Source organism: Pogona vitticeps, chromosome 6, assembly GCF_051106095.1.
Source record: "Pogona vitticeps strain Pit_001003342236 chromosome 6, PviZW2.1, whole genome shotgun sequence".
NCBI classification, from domain to species: Eukaryota; Metazoa; Chordata; class Lepidosauria; order Squamata; family Agamidae; genus Pogona; species Pogona vitticeps.
Genome location: NC_135788.1, coordinates 4,836,501 through 4,853,256, shown reverse-complemented (window position 1 = coordinate 4,853,256; position 16,756 = coordinate 4,836,501). Strand labels below are relative to the sequence as shown.

The 16,756-nt window shown below is 45.4% G+C and overlaps 1 protein-coding gene across 1 annotated transcript in view; it reads right to left on the bottom strand.

Moving 5' to 3' along the window:
- Window positions 1-14,563, bottom strand: part of CRHR2 (corticotropin releasing hormone receptor 2) — a 135,228-nt gene extending 120,665 nt beyond the window's left edge. The window contains exon 1 of the mRNA XM_078378307.1: window positions 14,364-14,563. Within this exon, the coding sequence (XP_078234433.1) occupies window positions 14,364-14,432 (69 nt within the window). The 5' untranslated portion in view covers window positions 14,433-14,563. The remainder of the gene's footprint in view (window positions 1-14,363) is intronic.
- Between the last annotated feature and the right edge of the window lie 2,193 nt (window positions 14,564-16,756).

Below are 16,756 nucleotides of genomic sequence, written 5' to 3'. Positions count from 1 at the left end.
AAAGAACAGGAAGCAGAAAAGCCTGACTCAGCCAAGGTACACCTACACTTAGTGCCGCCTAGCGACAATGCCATAAAATTATACTGTCTAATTTGAGGGTTGACAACTTTCTAATGTTAAGGCTACTGGGTGCATCATTCCTCCCTTTGCTACCACCATCTCTGTTAAAGTATGGAGGCAAGGGGGGGGGGGGAGAGAAAATTGCCATTGCTTCTGGTCTGCTGCTACGAGAAACTGGCAGAAAAGGCAATGATTCTCTATGATCCAATAAGGTGCCAGAGTGTCACCTCCTGCACCACAGAAATTATGTGGATGGCAACACAGAGTGTCTCTCAAGAGTTTTTAGACCCTTGAGTGGCTCAACGCCACTGAGTCCACAGCAGACTCTGGGTACAACCTGTAAAAAGGTTTAAAAGGTCCACCGTGGAAGCAATATATATGGTCTGCCCCTGACCTAATCCGCCATGGATCTCTTCGTGGTGACCGTTCCTTGTGAACCTCAACAGAAGGTCTTCCAGGCCACTTCTGGTGGAGCCACGTCTGACCTCCTCCCTCACAGCCGTCAAGAGGATGCTCAAAACAAGCCTGTTTCCAGAAGACTTTGAGAGTATCCTCTTCTTGACATGGTATGGTTGATCATCTCAAGACGGCCTCTGTTCGCCATCCTTTGTTTTTTTAAAATTTATTTATTGGATGGTTACGTTTTGATTTTCTGCGGCGCTTGTTTTGACTACGTTTCGATTTGTTTTATTTTACGTTTATCTCACTTGAGATGTAAACCATCTAGAGCAGTGTTTAATCACTAAACGATGAAGTACACAAGATAAATGAACGAACAAATGAACCCACCAGTATTTTATGCTTAGGCACCTAGACGTCCCCACATAGGAAAAGGGAAGGAGAAAAGATGCCATGTCCGACAGTGCTTCCAAAGACTGCCTTTTTAAGGAGCTGGTTGTGTGTATTTCTCCTCCATACCTTCAAAACTAATAGGATTAAAACAGGGAAGCTATTATCATATGTGGTGGTCATGTAGAGTAGCGAAACAGTATTGGAAAAGAGTACATGCTGTGCTGAAACAAATATTGCTTTGTAAGGTTCCATTAACCCCAGAACTGTTTTTATTGAGTATGATACCTGATAACATCGATATGGCAAAGTATATAGTTATATACATAATCACTGCAGCTAGAATTCTTTATGCCAAAAATTGGAAAAGTCTGATGGTACCGAAACAAGAAGATCTTATAGAGAAGATACGGGAAACAGCGGAAATGGACATTTTATTAGGAGTGATGAAGGACTGTCCTCTACAAAAGGCAACTGAAAGATGGGACTTATTCTACAAATGGTTTGAGTCATTAGACATCGCTTGAAGAACATGCATTAAAATGAGAACTTAAATCTGGAAAGCAGAAAATAATAAAAAGAGCAGTTTGGAATTTTGATATGGCAATATGTATAGAATGGATGTTAGTATGTCATTGTTTCTCCTCTTCCCCTTAACCTCAATCCCTTTCTCCTTCTTGTTACCCTTTGTTAAAAATAAAATATTAAAAAAACCCAATAGGATTAAAACAGAGTGACACTCGTATTAAAACAGAATTAAACTTATTGCAGATGACACAGCTTTAATGGCTTCTAAGTCTGTCTAGCATATTCCAGTACAGAAGCAGCAGTGGAATATGTAGCAAATGTACACAATCAATCCATGAACAGATTGATTTCCATTCGAGATCATATTGAAATCAAAACCTTTTTCGGTGACCTTCCTTGGCTTTAAAAAAAACAAACCCAAAACCTCAAACTCAGAGCACAAGCTTCCTCAGAGCGGTGGAGAATGTATCCTCATGAATAATGTAAAGAGGAATATTGTAGATTTAGTGGATTTAAAAATAAAAGATGGGCTGAACGAAGAAACCCATTAAAAATAGAAACTGTACAAGTTGGATTTTGTGGTGTTTCTGAAAGGTACTATTAAATATTCATGCTGGGCTGTGCAGGTGTGAAGGACACATCTTTGACAGCTCAGTGCTAAACAGTTTGCCCGAGTAATCCCAAGACCTTCAAGACAAAAATTACATTTTTTACTTTTTGCAGTAATTTGTTCCTTCGATTGGAGCTGTTTTTGCGGAGCCCAAAGGCTTCTTTTCATGCAATGTCCCGCTTGGTCGGTGGGCCTGGACAACCACACGGGATTCAGCCAGACCCAGGTGATGGCCAACGGCCATTCGCCATTGTGGGCTGAAGTATTCTGGGAGCGGTAGCGTATATGCCGGGAGGTGAGGTCCGGTTGGGAGGGTTTTGGAAGTGGCAGGCAGAAGGTCATGCCTTCTCACCCAACTTTGTTTGCAAAGTCGCACAAACAAAGAGAAGCATCATGAGGAGTCCCTGGAAAGCTCGACCCAGGCAAGAACATCTATTATAGCACAAACAGAATACGACTGCCTTCTGTGCGGTGGACGAAGCGAAGTCACAGAGAACCACCAAACTTCAGACCAGGAGTGGAGAACAGGTGGGTCTCCAGACATTCAGCTACACATTTAGGGGGTTTATTAAAGGTTGATAGACTTGTGGTTTGAGGGACTACAAGTCCCAGAAGCTAAGCGGTCTGGGGAATTTGGGGAATGTTATTCCAAAACAATCAGAACACCACACCCCGACAATGTTAAGTAATTAGCAAGCAGATTTCTGGCACTCCAAGGGGAACCTTTTATGCTGGGGAACTGATTAGTTCATTCTCCAAGTATGGCAAAATAGCTGATGATAATACTCATCATCATCATAGTAATCATGTGCCAGCAAGTCAGTTCTATTTATTTATTTATTTATTTATTTATTTATTTATTTATTTATTTATTTATTTATTTGATTTTTACCCCGCCCCTCTAGACCATGTCTACTCGGGGCGGCTTACAAAATAAAACAAAACAGTATAAAAATATATAAAATCATAAAATTACATATTTCAATTTAAAACAATTAATTTAAAGAGAGGATTACCAAGATGGAATAGCCAAAAAAAAAAAAGAGAGAGAGAAACAGAGAAAAAGACTTAGGGCAAACCTTTACAGAGTTTTCTCACTTAACGAGGAAGTCGCTTTATGATGAGGTTTTTGCAATCGCAATTGCAATCGCAAAATGATGGTCTAAATGGGGGAGTTTCGCTTAGCAATGATCGGTTCCCTGCTTCGGGAACCGATTTTCGCTTTATGACGATCAAAAACAGCTGATTGTCAGGTTTCAAAATGGCCACCAGCTGAAGAAAATGGCCCCTCGCTGTGCTTAGGGACGGATTCCTCGCTGCACAGGCATGGAAAATGGCTGCCCCTGTGGAGGATCTTCGCTGGACGGTGCATTTTCAGCCCATTGGAACGCATTAATCGGGTTTTAATGCGTTTCAATGGGCTTTTTTATTTTGTTTGACGATGTTTTCGCTCTACAGCGATTTTGCTGGAACAAATTAACATTGTCAAGCGAGGCACCACTGTACTGTACAGAGTAATTACTCAGAAGTGCATTACCATTCTCTTCCTCTAGGGGCGCTGTGGGACTGTGCAACTTGCCCAAGGCCACCCAGGTTGGCTCTTCTCTCTGGAAGCACAGTGAGGAATCGAACTCTGAATCTCCGGCTCTGCACCACTGAACGCTCCAGCCAGCTCATTCTTACCCAAAAGGAAAACTTGGAAGAAGTCCCCACTTTAACCAGCCATCACAATCATATTATTATCACTCAAGAGGCCTCAGCTGCGTTTTGACTGCATGAGATGGTTTGCAATATTTATTATTTTTCCCCCTCCATCTGTGACTCAGAATCGGCTTGGGTGGATTAGTTCAAGAAAACCTTCTCATGCAATATTCATGCCGATCAGAGCAAGAAGGTAGGAGAAGATGAGAGGAAGAAAATGTTGATGCTGCAGTTAATTCTTTACTATCGTGTCTTCTAAAAAAAAAAGGCCTGAGCTTGAAAATAATTAGCTAAAAGTAACTTAATTACATGTTACTTTTCGGTAATGGGGAAGGTAATGAGTAGTTACTAGCTTGTAAGGGAAGACAGGAGGGCCAGGCATGCTCTGGTCCGTGGGGTCACGAAGAGTCGGACACGACTAAACGATAACAACAACAAAAGTAAAGTTATGAGAAGTAACAAAATTACTTTTTAGGTGTACCATGTAATGTTTTCTAGTTATTCCCAAATATTGTATTTAAGGGCACTTGGGCAGGATTTCCCACCCCCAGGCTTATACAACTCTCTGTCAATGGGAATACAAACATTTTGTTTTGTATTTTATACTTTTGGAATATTTGCAGGCTCCAATATCAGGATCGTTCACAAGGGGGAACCAGAAAGTATTCTATGGCAAAACCAATGAACCACAATAACAATGCAAGAGAGTGATCCAAGCAAGATAAAAATCACAACTACATGCGTTGCTATGCTCTGTTGCTTTTAAATGTGTTTCCAATTTTAATTTTGTTGAATTTTTTTAAAAAATATCATAGTTGTTTCATTCTTTTTAAATACTTGTACACTTACTGTTTTTAGCTTTTGAACACCGTCCTTTTAATGATGTAATCTGCCTTGGCTCCATTTTAAAGAGAAAGACAGGATAAGAATATTTTAAAATAATAAAATAAATATTTTTCAAGAACCTGTAAGGTAAGTAGCTCCACGCTCTGTAATCAGAGGTGTTGCAGCTAAGCTACCTGGAGACCTTTGTAGACCAAATTCATAACATCTAACACTACTCCTACTGTAGCTTTCCTCACCGGGGAATTTCCCCAGCTGTCCTGACAATTTTCTGCACCTTTTTTTTTTTAAACCCACAACGCCTACAACTGTGTACAAAGCAATCCACAGAGTTTGGAAAAGTTATTTTTTTTTTGAAAATAATTCCCAGAACTTCCCAGAATTCTACCATTCCCAAAACTTTTCCCTGAGCCTCCCTTCAACACAGCAGCTGCGTGTCAGGGTGAGGAGATATAAATTAGCATACAACAATATTTTGCTAAATCAGTATCCTCGTTTTCAGAGATGCCTCTTTCGACGCTGTTGCACTGAGGATCTTGTGGGCAAATCCAGCGTTCAGAGGTGGGCTTGAACATGAAATTCGCCTCTCTTATTAACAGGCAGGCTCATTGAGGAACATGGAAATAAAATAGGGGACTTGAAGGGGATGTGCAAAGTAGTATTAACAATTATTTCAACAGAGTACCAAAGATTTTCTCCAAAGGCCACTGGACATTTTGTACCACAGCTAGATTATTTTTATTTATTTGTTCATTACATTTGTATCCGGCCCATCTAGTACCAAGGCACTATTCTGAGAAGCTAACATTGGAAAACAGAACCACAGCTACCCCCACCCCGCCCCACTTACAAGATGTAAACAGCGAGATAAAAAAAAAGCATTAAACCTTAAATGTCCAAAGGAAAAGAAACCTGTATGGAAAATCAAAACAAGAATCACTACGGGGACGTCATGGGGGTAAAGCATTTCCAAACAATATAGTTTTCATGTATTTCCTGAGGGCCAGAAGGGAGGGAGCCTGGTGTATCTTCACAGAAAGTGCATTCCATAGCATCGTGACCACCACCGAGAAGGCCCTGTTTTCTCGGCCTCTCTAAGGATTGTTGTTGTTGTTTAGTTTTTAAGTTGTGTCCGACTCAGTGACCCCATGGACCAGAGCATGCCAGGCCCTCCTGTCTCCCACTGCCTCCCAGAGTTGGGTCAGATTCATGTTGGTCACTTCGATGACACCGTCCAGCCATCTCATCCTCTGTCATCCCCTTCTCCTCTTGCCTTCACACTTTCCCAACATCAGGGTCTTTTCCAGGGAGTTGCTACAACCAAATGGAAACCAGGTTGGACTGGGTGGCATGGGTGGCCAATCTTCAGGAGAGATGCTCTGTCAAGTAATGAGGTCAAAAATCTAAAATATAAACTCTAAGCTCACGGATCCAACACTTACTGAGTTAGGCATATGTTGACTTCTCGCACTGGGGAAGATGATAGTATATCTGAAATTCCCATTGGTGGATGGAAGCTGGCATACTTTTTCCACCCAGATTACAGCCGCTGAGTTTCAGAGTTAAGGCTAAAAGCCAGAGGTTTTTCCTGATGTTGCAAAATGGATCTTACTGGCCGCTGGCTGTTTTTTTTTTAAAAAAAGAAAATGCAGGGTAAGTCTGTTCTTCGCACTGAGAAGGCGGCAGGCACCGATCGACAGCCCCAAGTTGCTTATTACACCAGTCGAGTTGGGAATAAACAACTCTTTTTCAAACCACACATCCTTTAGCAAAGAAGGGAAATAAACAGCTCAGCAAATGTCTAATAGGATTTATGGAATAAATCCGATTAGGCCGTCTCTTAGCACTCTTTGATGCCTCCGACTGTGAAAAATAAGTTGTGTCGGCCGCAGAGGGCAAGGATCCTCAGCGAGAAAAACTGCCGACTTCTCTTTTTAAACACAACAGCACTACACGGAAAAAAGGAAGGTCAGGCAGATAACGGTTGCAATGAAAAGTTCCACATTTTCGGCAACGAAAGGGTCTCCGGGTTGAAGAGAACATTGGACTAAGGGGGTTAAAATTAACTAACGTAAGAAGAAGGCTTAGAAGTCTGAAATACAAGGTTTTCGCTAGAGATGGGCATGAACCACCGATTCGTGCTAGTTTTGTTGTTCTTGTTGTTGAACAAATGTTTGGAGAGTCCTACCCCTGCCTCCTTAGGCAGGCGCCCACTCCGAGGTGGTGCCCCCTGCTTTCCTGCCCCGCCTGCTCTGGGCGCAGCCTCTGAGTGGGCGTCCCCCAGAAGAGGTGGGGCTTGGAAGTGCCAAACACTGGTTTGGCCAAAAAACCGAACTGGCACAAGCCACCGGTTTGTGCCCATCTCCAGTTTTTCCTATAAATGAGTCCAGGGAGCAGGAGATACACTTGAGAGGCTGGAGTGGGTCCATCTGCTTCGAGTCAATCTGTTCTGGGAGAAGCAAGAAAATACTGATTCTTTGAGCCACGGATGGGAAACCTCAAGGCCCGGGATCAAATCTGGCCCCTCTTGGACGCTTCTCAGATGCCTGCTTCCTCCCCAAAATCTTACGCGACAATCAGTTTCATTCAAAAGAGGTTCTCATCCTAATATCTCCAGGTCCTGCCTCGCTCTTTCCAGGGCCCTTGATTTGCAAAGAAATGGACCCTGAAACGCACATTGTGCATTTTCAATACATAATCAGAAAAAGCTGTTCTGGAGGGCTAGTCATATTTGGGAACAGGAAATATTCTCACACGTGAACCACTGATACATAGAAATCCAGCAAGTGGCAGGATTTAAGGCTTGAACTGGATCTGGGCTCCATCAATGTCAGCTAATGTTAAATACAGTGGTGCCTCGCTTAACGATATTAATTCATTCCAGCGAAATCGCTGTAGAGCGAAAATGTCGTAAAGCGAAAATTAAAAAACCATAGAAACACATTAAAACCTGGTTAATGCGTTCCAATGGGCCCAAAACCCACCGTCCAGTGAAGATCCTCCATGTGGAGGCCATTTTTGGTGCCTTATAGCGAGGACTCCATCCCTAAGCGCAGCGGGGAGCTATTTTGAGCACCCAGCGGCCATTTTGAAAACCCGACGATCAGCTGTTTTGATTGTCGTAATGCAAAGAATCGGTTCCGAAGCAGGGAACCGATCTTCGCAAAGTGAAAAAACCTCATTTAAAACATGGTTTTGCGATTGCAGAAACATCATCGTGAAGCGGATTCGTAGTAATGTGGGGTAATCATTAAGCGAGACAAGACTGTATGCACCCTGGGAAAATCCATGCCCAGTCTTGGAACGTGGAACCCTTCTTACACTGTTTGTGACATCATTGGGAGCACAATGGGGCTAAAAAGCCATTTCCAAAGAGCACTACCAAATAATATCTGGTGGGTCAAGCCTCCTTCCTTTCTTCTGTGCTGTTTTCAAAGCCTCTGCCCATGAACAGAGATCCAGTTCACCGTCAGGGGAGGAAGAACAGACAAGGGGTTAAGCAAAGCAGGGACACAGTGAAGCCCCTTCCTGATGCAACAGATCTCCAGAATCAGTGCTTGCCTATAGCAGGAGGTGCCCCATGAAACAGCTTGACCAATATTATGCATTAAAAGAACATTACCATCTTAGGCAAGAAACAGACGTTAGAGACAGCCCACAACTGGAAGAGAGAAATCCCTAACTAATACGAACATCTGAATATCATACCATGAAGCTTCTCTCGCCACCTGTAAATCAGCTCACTTTTCTAAGTGACCTCTAGGATGTCACCACAGGGGACGTCTAGACATCTTACCTCAGAAACATGGGGCCACGCATCTACAACGTTCACATGCTTTTGGCTGCAAATGAGGGGCTGTCTTTAACATCTTTTTTGGTCTCGCTTGTACCCTTAAAAGATGCCACACAATGTAACAAAATCACCTTTAAAGCAGAAGTGGTCCATGTGTGAGCAACCCTAATGTTGCTGGACTGCAACGTCCATCATCCCCAGCCAGCATGTGGCCTATGCCTGTTTTAAATGCAAACCTCTACAAGGAATTAGAAAGAAATTCCATCGCACGGTTTTCTGGATACTCTCTTTTTCTCTTCGTTTATCCACGGGAGACGTAGCATAAGCTCACCTCAAACTGTCAAGCCCTCAGGGACAGATGAAAGTTTTACGGCAGAAATTAACATTCATGCCGGCAGAAGTTTCTGCACCGTTGAAATCAAAAAGGGTTTTCTTTCGTTGCTACATCTCAGTTTAGGGGGCGCTCCTGAGAAATGCTCCTACCTTCTGGACCACCCTCACAACACTTTCATCTAGGAGTGTGTGTGTATATGTCACGGGTAAGGAACTGAGACATATGTCTACAGCTCAGCTACGCCTTGAGCATCGAAGAGCATGAAACGCACTGATGACTCCTAATAGGTGGACAACTTGTGTGCACTTACCTGGAAGCGTTAACGGTGTGCACAGACTGTCTAAACAGTCTGGGAATTATTTATGGGTTGTTCTGGATCAAAGTGGGCTCATTTTTGGTTTCCTGGAGCAGAAGAAAGGATGCAGGAAATTGTGGATTCATGCGCTGCAAGTCAGCATGAACCGATAGAGATTCTATACGGCTTTATGACACAGAAAATGGTCTAAGCATAGCTCTCCTTTGTAGGATGGGAGTTTAAAAGCACACAAACGGCATCAAGGCCAGCCTCGGGGAGAATTGTAGTTTAGAAAAGCTAGCTGGATAGCGGTGTGGTTTAGGTACATGGCTGTGGAGTCAGACATTGGGAGTTCGATTCCCCACTGGGCCTCCTGCAAGTAGAACTGGCCTCAGACGCTCCCAAGCTTTCGCTAAATGAAAAGTTAATCCTTTCCAGAGCAGACTCACCTAAACCTATTAGGTTTAACTTAGTTGTGATTAACAGATCGTTTTAATGAGGTTAGACGAGGTAGTTCTAGCCTATTGCCATTGCATCATTCTCAAAGCCTGGTCTGGACATCTGAGTAACCAACTCCAAAACCCATCATGCTTCCAACACTCTCACAACAAGCCACACTTTATGTGAATGCACCTGGTACAGAATCAGAGACCATTTCCTCTGAAAAGTTTTGAACATTTCGCCTTTTGTCTACCCGACTGTAGGCATTCACATCTAAATGCCCTTTGAACTTCCTGTAATCTCTGAGATGGTTCCAAGATTGTAATTTTGAAGACTAAAAATCACAGCATCGGAAGGGAGCCTCAAAGCCCATCGAATCCAACCCCTTGCCCGACGCAGGAATCCGAATCAAAGCCAATCCGATAGATGGTTCGTCCAATTTTCTCTTGGATGCCTCCGGCATTGGAGCGCTCCCCCCCTCCCCCAGAGGTCATGGATTCCACTGTCGTACTGCTCTAATTTACAAAGTTTTTCCTGCTATTCAGTGTAATTCTTGTAGCTTGAACCTATAATGACGTGTCTTGCACTCTAGGATAATCGAGAACAGATCCTGCCCCCTTCCAAGTGTCTCTCCCCTCTGTCTTCTTTTCTCAAGGCTAAACATGCCCGGATCTTTCAGCCTTTCCTCATATGTCTTGGTTTCCAGCCAGTCACCCATTTTGTAGGAAATACAGATAGCTTACTTAGGATAAGATGTTCCAATACCGTTAGAATGCACACAGCTGTTCTGCATCAGGCGAAATATTTATCATTATTCAAACAAAGAATACAAATCCAAGAGATATCAAATACATGGTTGACTGTGACATTCCGCACTCTTTTTTTCCTTGTCAGCAAACCACTCTCATACCCATTATCCACAGACATATGGAGAGGATGTTCCAGTGGCACTTTACTCAGTTTCCATTTTCTAGTAACTCTAAAAGCCTGGGTAGCTGCTGAGATCAGGGACCACCTAAGAGCCCCATGTGCCTTGACTTCCAAAGAAAATATAAGCATTGGAAAAAATAAATTAATTGTGCAGAGTATCCACCAACAGTTTTGGCATAATTCAGTGTAACTGTTAGGAGAGGGGGCCTGCACAAAACCACCGCCTCCCCTCAAGCGAAATGAAGGGGACTACTACCTGCTTAGAGAGGACAGACTACAGAGCCCATAATTCAGCCCAGCAGTTAGAAACTGCCCATTGGCAAAAATGGAGGCGGAAACGAATAACGACGGCAGTTAAAGCTGTGATCAACTACAACACCTACGATTCAGCACACCAAGAAAATCTGATCGTATGAAAGAGACTTCGGAGGAAATGACACCGTTGAGCAAGAACGGGGATCGGCAGTGTGGTTACAGACTACAAAATCCATAATTCAGCACGGCACAAAAGGGGTCATGCACAAAAACATATAAACAGCCACCCCCACCCCTACCCCTACCCCCGATAGTACTGAACACCATGGACGTACCACTGACGGCAAGTTACAACTACCAGCAAACTACTGTGTGGCAGCATAGTAGGAAAATGTGATTCCTCGAGAGAAATATAATTAGTTCTTCAAAAAGTAAGTCCCATACGCTTGGCATGGCACCACATCACAGAGAGTATAAGACGGGTCCCAGGAAGGTGATGCTTTATTTCCTTAGGTCTTAGCATTCTGCATAAAGCTGGTCTCAGGGAGTTAGATATCTGGCCGTGGGGCCAAAGGTTGGGAGTTCAAATCCCCGCTGTACCTCCAAGGAGAAAAGCCAGCCTATATGGCCTTGGGCAAGCTGCACAGTCTCAGGGCGCCCTCTGGAGGAAGGGAAGGGTAAAACACATCTGAGTACAGTAGCGCCTCACTTAATGAGCGCACCGTTTAACGACGAATCCGCATAGTGACATCGCAACTGCGATTGGAAAAGCTATCGCATTGCGATGTTTAGATAGGAAAAAAATCGCTTTGCGATGATCGGTAAGCATTTCGCTTACCGATTTTCACATAGCGATTTTTTAAAAACAGCTGATCGGCAGTTCCAAAATGGCTGCCGGACGCCCAAAATGGCCACGCGCAGCGTTTTCGCGCCCTGCCCTCGCTTACTGAGGGTGCGAAAATGGCAGCGCTATGGGGAAACTTTGCACAACAGTGAGTTTAGGAGCCATAGGAACGCATTAAACTAAGTTTAATGCGTTTCTATGGCGTTTTCGGTTCCATATAGTGATGTTTCCCCATAGCGACGGTTAATCCGGAATTGCTATGCGGGGCACCACTGTATTCTGTCTACCTAAAGATATTCTGTCTACCTAAAAAATTGCGGAAAGGGTCGGCATAAGTCAGAATTGACTTGACAGCGCATTATTTTTATTAGTAGTATTAAAAGGGAGCGATAAAAGGAGTAAAAAAAGATTCTCAAGTGAGGGGGTGCACAACGAGAAGCCAAAGGCCGGGAGCATTCTTACAGTGCTATTCCTGACCCCAAGATACGGATGTGAAATTGAATTTTTTGAAATGTGGCACTGGAGAAAGACCTTATTACAGACACAGTGGAAAACGATACGGGCAAATAAGTGACTCAGTGGAGTGAGAGTTCTCTCTCTAGAAGCAAAAGGTAACTAAAACGAGTCCGTCGTACTTCGAACCCATGATGAACAGATGAGGCTGACTGGAAAAGAACATTCCTGCTTAGCGAGGTGGAAGGCAGCAGGGAAAGAGGAAGACCAAACCAGAGAGATGGATTGACTCAAGAAAAGAAGCCTCAGACTTGATTTTGCAAGAGCTGAACGGGGCTTTTCCTGGCAGGAACCTCTGGCGGTTGTTAATTCATTGGGGCCACTGTTATGTGCAGAACCGGACAGATAAAAGGGTGAAACTGAAAACGGGCAGCTGGTCTTCCGAAGGGAAGTATTGCAGACACACCCTTGGCAATAAAGATACGGCTCTCCCCGTCGGTTACCCAGAATCCTTAAAATAACCACTGGTCATCACAGCAATGCCAGGCATCCTTTCTCATTCCATCGAAGGGAGGCTATTCTCAGATCAGGGGGCGCCCCGTCGCAGCACGCCTGGGGTGGGTCGTGGCCGAGGGAATCAGCTTCCAAAAGGAACCGGACAGTAACCTTTCCATTGCTGCTTCTACCGGGGGGGGGGGGGGGGTTAGTGGTGCAAGCAGCACGCCTCAGCCGAGGGGCTTCTAGAGCAGGGGGACTCTTCTTGGTATGCATTGCAACCGCCCAGAGCATCTGGGTTGGAAGAAAGAAGGGACTGCAACTTCACGGCTCATGCAAATCATCAGGACAACGTCTGGACGTTGCGGCCGCGTTTCTTGGCTTCCCCTTTGTTGTGAACTCACTTTCTGACTTAGTGCCAACGAGGGACAGACCTCGAAAAGCCTCTCTCGTTAACAGCCTTGCTCAGCTTTCGCAAAACGAAGGCCATGGCTTCTTTTACGGAGTCAGTCCATCTTACAGCCAGTCTTCCTCTTTTCCTGCCGCCTTCCGCTGTTGCCAGCATTATTGTCTCTTCCAGTCAGTCTCTTACCTTCTTATCATGTGTGCAACAGCCTCGGGTTTTATTAATGCTTCTGGAGGGACTTCAGGTTGAAGGGACTTCCCACCAGACTTATAAATACACCCAGGAATCAATTGGTATCATACTTTGGCTGTGAGTTCAAATCCACTTTTTCCCCTATGTGCTGTTGAGTTGCTTCTAACTTAAGGTGACCCTAATGGATGTCTCAAGGCATGCGAGATGCTCAGCTAGTGGTTGACAGTAGTTACCTCCCCCCCCATGATGCTCAGATTTCCCCTGGACAAGCAAGGATTTGAACGCGGGTCTCCCCAAATTCTGGATTGACACTATCCGTTGCACCACACTGGCTCTCATCATCACTTCCCCAAGAACAAGTCCCATGGTGACTTGCTTCGGAGTAAACGCATACAGGCTTATATTGTGAAGCTGCAAGCCGATATCTTTTTACTTGGGAGTAAGTCCCGCCCACCAGAAGCGCAACAACATAGGGAAGTTAAGTTAAAACCAGTAGAAATAAAACCAGCTCACTGGGAAGAGCTTTTAGCTGTTGAAAGCAGGCTTGTCCCCACCTAAAACTTGAAACACAGGGCGTGGTTTCTGTAAGGCAGCGCACTTGGCACATGCTCAGAGGCACAGTACCCCTCCTTATTTCAGGGCTAAGAGTCACCACTGAAAAACAGGCTACAAAGAATGGTGATGATGACCAGTTCAACGCTGGAAATACGGTTTGTTCAGCTTACATTTTCCAGAAATTTCTCTCGCTCTCTCTTTTTTGGAGTTCGTAAGGAGGGAAAACGCCGACGTGAGACCTGATCCTCTTTCTATACGGACGAGGTAACAAGTCACATAAAAAGGCCGCTTGCTTGGAGGCAGGGGCTATAGCCATGCGCCCAGAACCAGGTGCCACCTTGGCCTGGTGCGAAAAGGAGCCACACCGTTGACAGAAATACTCTGCCCATGGGCAGAAGACTTTTTTCTTCCTCCTCTTTTGCCCCCCCCCCCCAGTTCCTGCATCTGGTTCGGAAGGCACTTTGGGGCTGAGAAGCCACATGGAGCAAAAACCAGATTTATTTATTTTTTTTGGCTAGCATCCTCTTTTCCTTAAAATTTTAATGTGGGGAGGACAGTGGGAAACACCAACCCCCTTTCGAAAAAATAGAGAAATAGGTGGATGTAATTGGGAAAGGGGGAAACCCGACTCCCCCTTCCCACCTGGGGGCCTCCAAAATTCCCCCCTCCCACCTGGGATGGGACCACCTGCGCCAGGTGACCATCTGTGACAGCCCCTTCCCAGGTAAGTCTTTTTTGGAGGGGGAGGGGCTCCATCACGCTCGCCCTCTCACCAAAAGCGCAAAGGAAAAGGAGGGGAGAGAAAAGGAGCAGAAAAGAGAAAGCTGGCCACTACTCACTGGCAGTGTCCAGAAGAAAGCCGAGGAGAGCGCACGGGGGCTCCAGGGCTGCGCTGGCCGCCTCCCCATGAGAGCTGTCCCGCAGCCGGCTCAAAAGCCTCTCTCTCTCTCGTTCAGCAGGAGCGCCTCCAAGCCGGCGGGAAGAAGCGCATCGCCAGCGGCCAGCAGCGCTGTCCAGGTCCCCAAACTTCCACTCCTGCAGCAAAAGCGCCTCCCCGGCCACCACCGCCTGGCCTTCTTCCTCCTCCTCTTCCTCCAGCTGCTGATGCTGTGCTGGGCGCTCCCTCCCTCCCTCCCTCCCTGCCTGCGTCCCTCCCCACTCCTCCGGCAGGGTGCCTGTTGGCAAAGAGACAGCAGAGGGAGAATGGAGGGGGTTCCCCCCTTCTCTCCATCACCCAACCCCTAGTGATGTTGGGTCCGGGTGGTGAGACTCCTGGACCGGACCCGAGGGACGGGGGGGGGGGGGGACTCTGAGCATGGCTCAAGTGCTCCCACATAAGGAAGGGAAAAAAAAGAGAAAAAAAATCTTTCTTTTGGGTTATGTTTGATTTTACGTCTTTGTTTGTTTCTCATCACTTTAGTGTAATGGTTTCCATGCTCTGAAGTCCCCTCCGACTTAACTTACTTACGGTGGCCCAGCTAAGGCAAGCGAGACATTGAAGCGCGCCTTCCGAGGGCCACCGCCGAGACAGATCCCGGGCCTAAAAGAGACAAACTCTTGGATAGGCTCAGGGGTTTAAGGCATCTGGTTGCAGAACCAGAGGTTCGGAGTTCGATTCCCCCCACTGGGCCTCGTCAACACGGGCTGGACTGGATGATCTCACGGGGTCCCTTTCCAGCTATTATTGGTACCCAGATCTTGGTGGGGTGGGGGTGCAATTATCCCCTAGCACCTCTTAACCTCGGAAGACAGCAGGTTTTGAGTGCATGGGAGGGCTGTTTTTGCAGTAACCAGGGATCATAAGCATGGCAGCAGGCCTGCAAAGAGCTTCTGAGCATGTACAGAGTCACCTCCTCCTACCTGCAGGCCAAAGAAGCATGAACAGTTGCTCGTTGAGAACAAGGGGTTTCCAGCAAGTTAGTGATCTTGAGATCCTGCCCCCCCCGCCCTTACTGGAGAAAATGTAGGCACGCACAATCGGGTGTGATCCTGGACATGCTTTACTCAGAACGGCAGGCGCTGCTGATTCCTCTTGGACTTACTCCCAAGTAAGCGGGCCAAGGACTGCAGTTCAAAGTCCAACCTCTGCTTTGGGATCTTCCACTCTACAGATGTGTACAGCCAGATAAGCATGGTCTCTGAGCATGCACAGACTGCTTTTGTTTCACGGCACCGCAGCCGCACCATGGACTCCCTTCAAAGCTACGTACTTGAAATGCTGTTCAGGAGAGGGTGTGGGTAATCTTGCTTGGACACCCCCTTACATCATCACTGCAGGCAAAGCAACCTAGCCAATTTAGATCTTGGATTTAATCATCTTACTCCCACCTCTGCTGTCCCCCCTTTTCCATCCTGTGGATGGCCAATTGTGTGTATATGGCAAGGTTCTGGGGGGAAAAAAATCACATTTCACTCTTCCACCTGTCTCCTATCCCATGCTTAACAACTGTTTCTATATTTATGATATGCTGATGATAATCATTATGTGCTGTCACAGTGACCCTTTTCCAGGGATTTCCGTGTAGCGGATACTCAGAAGTGGCTCGTCATCAATACTGGATAGCAGCGCATATACTCTTGTTACAAAAAATATTGCTCTGTAATATTCCATTAAATCCAGAATTGCTTCTACTGAACATCATACTTGGCAATAGACATAATACAAAGAGATACCTAGTTATACATACAGTTACAGCAGCTAGAATTCTCTGTGCTTAAGAATTGGAAGAAACCGGAGATACTGAAAGGGGCGCTGCTCTTGAAGATATGGGAAGTTGCAGAGATGGACATTTTATCGGAAGTGTTGAAAGACCGTCCAATAAAAAGGACAACGGAAAGAAAGGATTTATTACACAAATGGTTTGAGTCAGTAGATAGAACTTGATAAATATAGAACTAAATGAAGAGGTAACTTGTCAGTGGAAATCTAGAAGGCCAATTAAAATATAGAACTGCGGAAAGTTGATTAGACAGGGTAATGCAAACAATAAAGATTTGCTGACAATTTATTTTGTTCTCTTTTTCTCCGCCCTTTTTATCCCTCCTACCCATTTTTTAAAAAAAGTGGCTCATCATTCCCTTTTTCTTACGGGGGAGCCCTGGGACTGTGCAGCTTGCCCAAGGCTACCCAGGCTGGTCCTACTCACAGGAAAGGCCCATGGGGGAATCAAACTCCCAACCTCTAGACCTAAACCCCTGAGCTAACCATCCAGCTCATACCAATGGCAGAAGT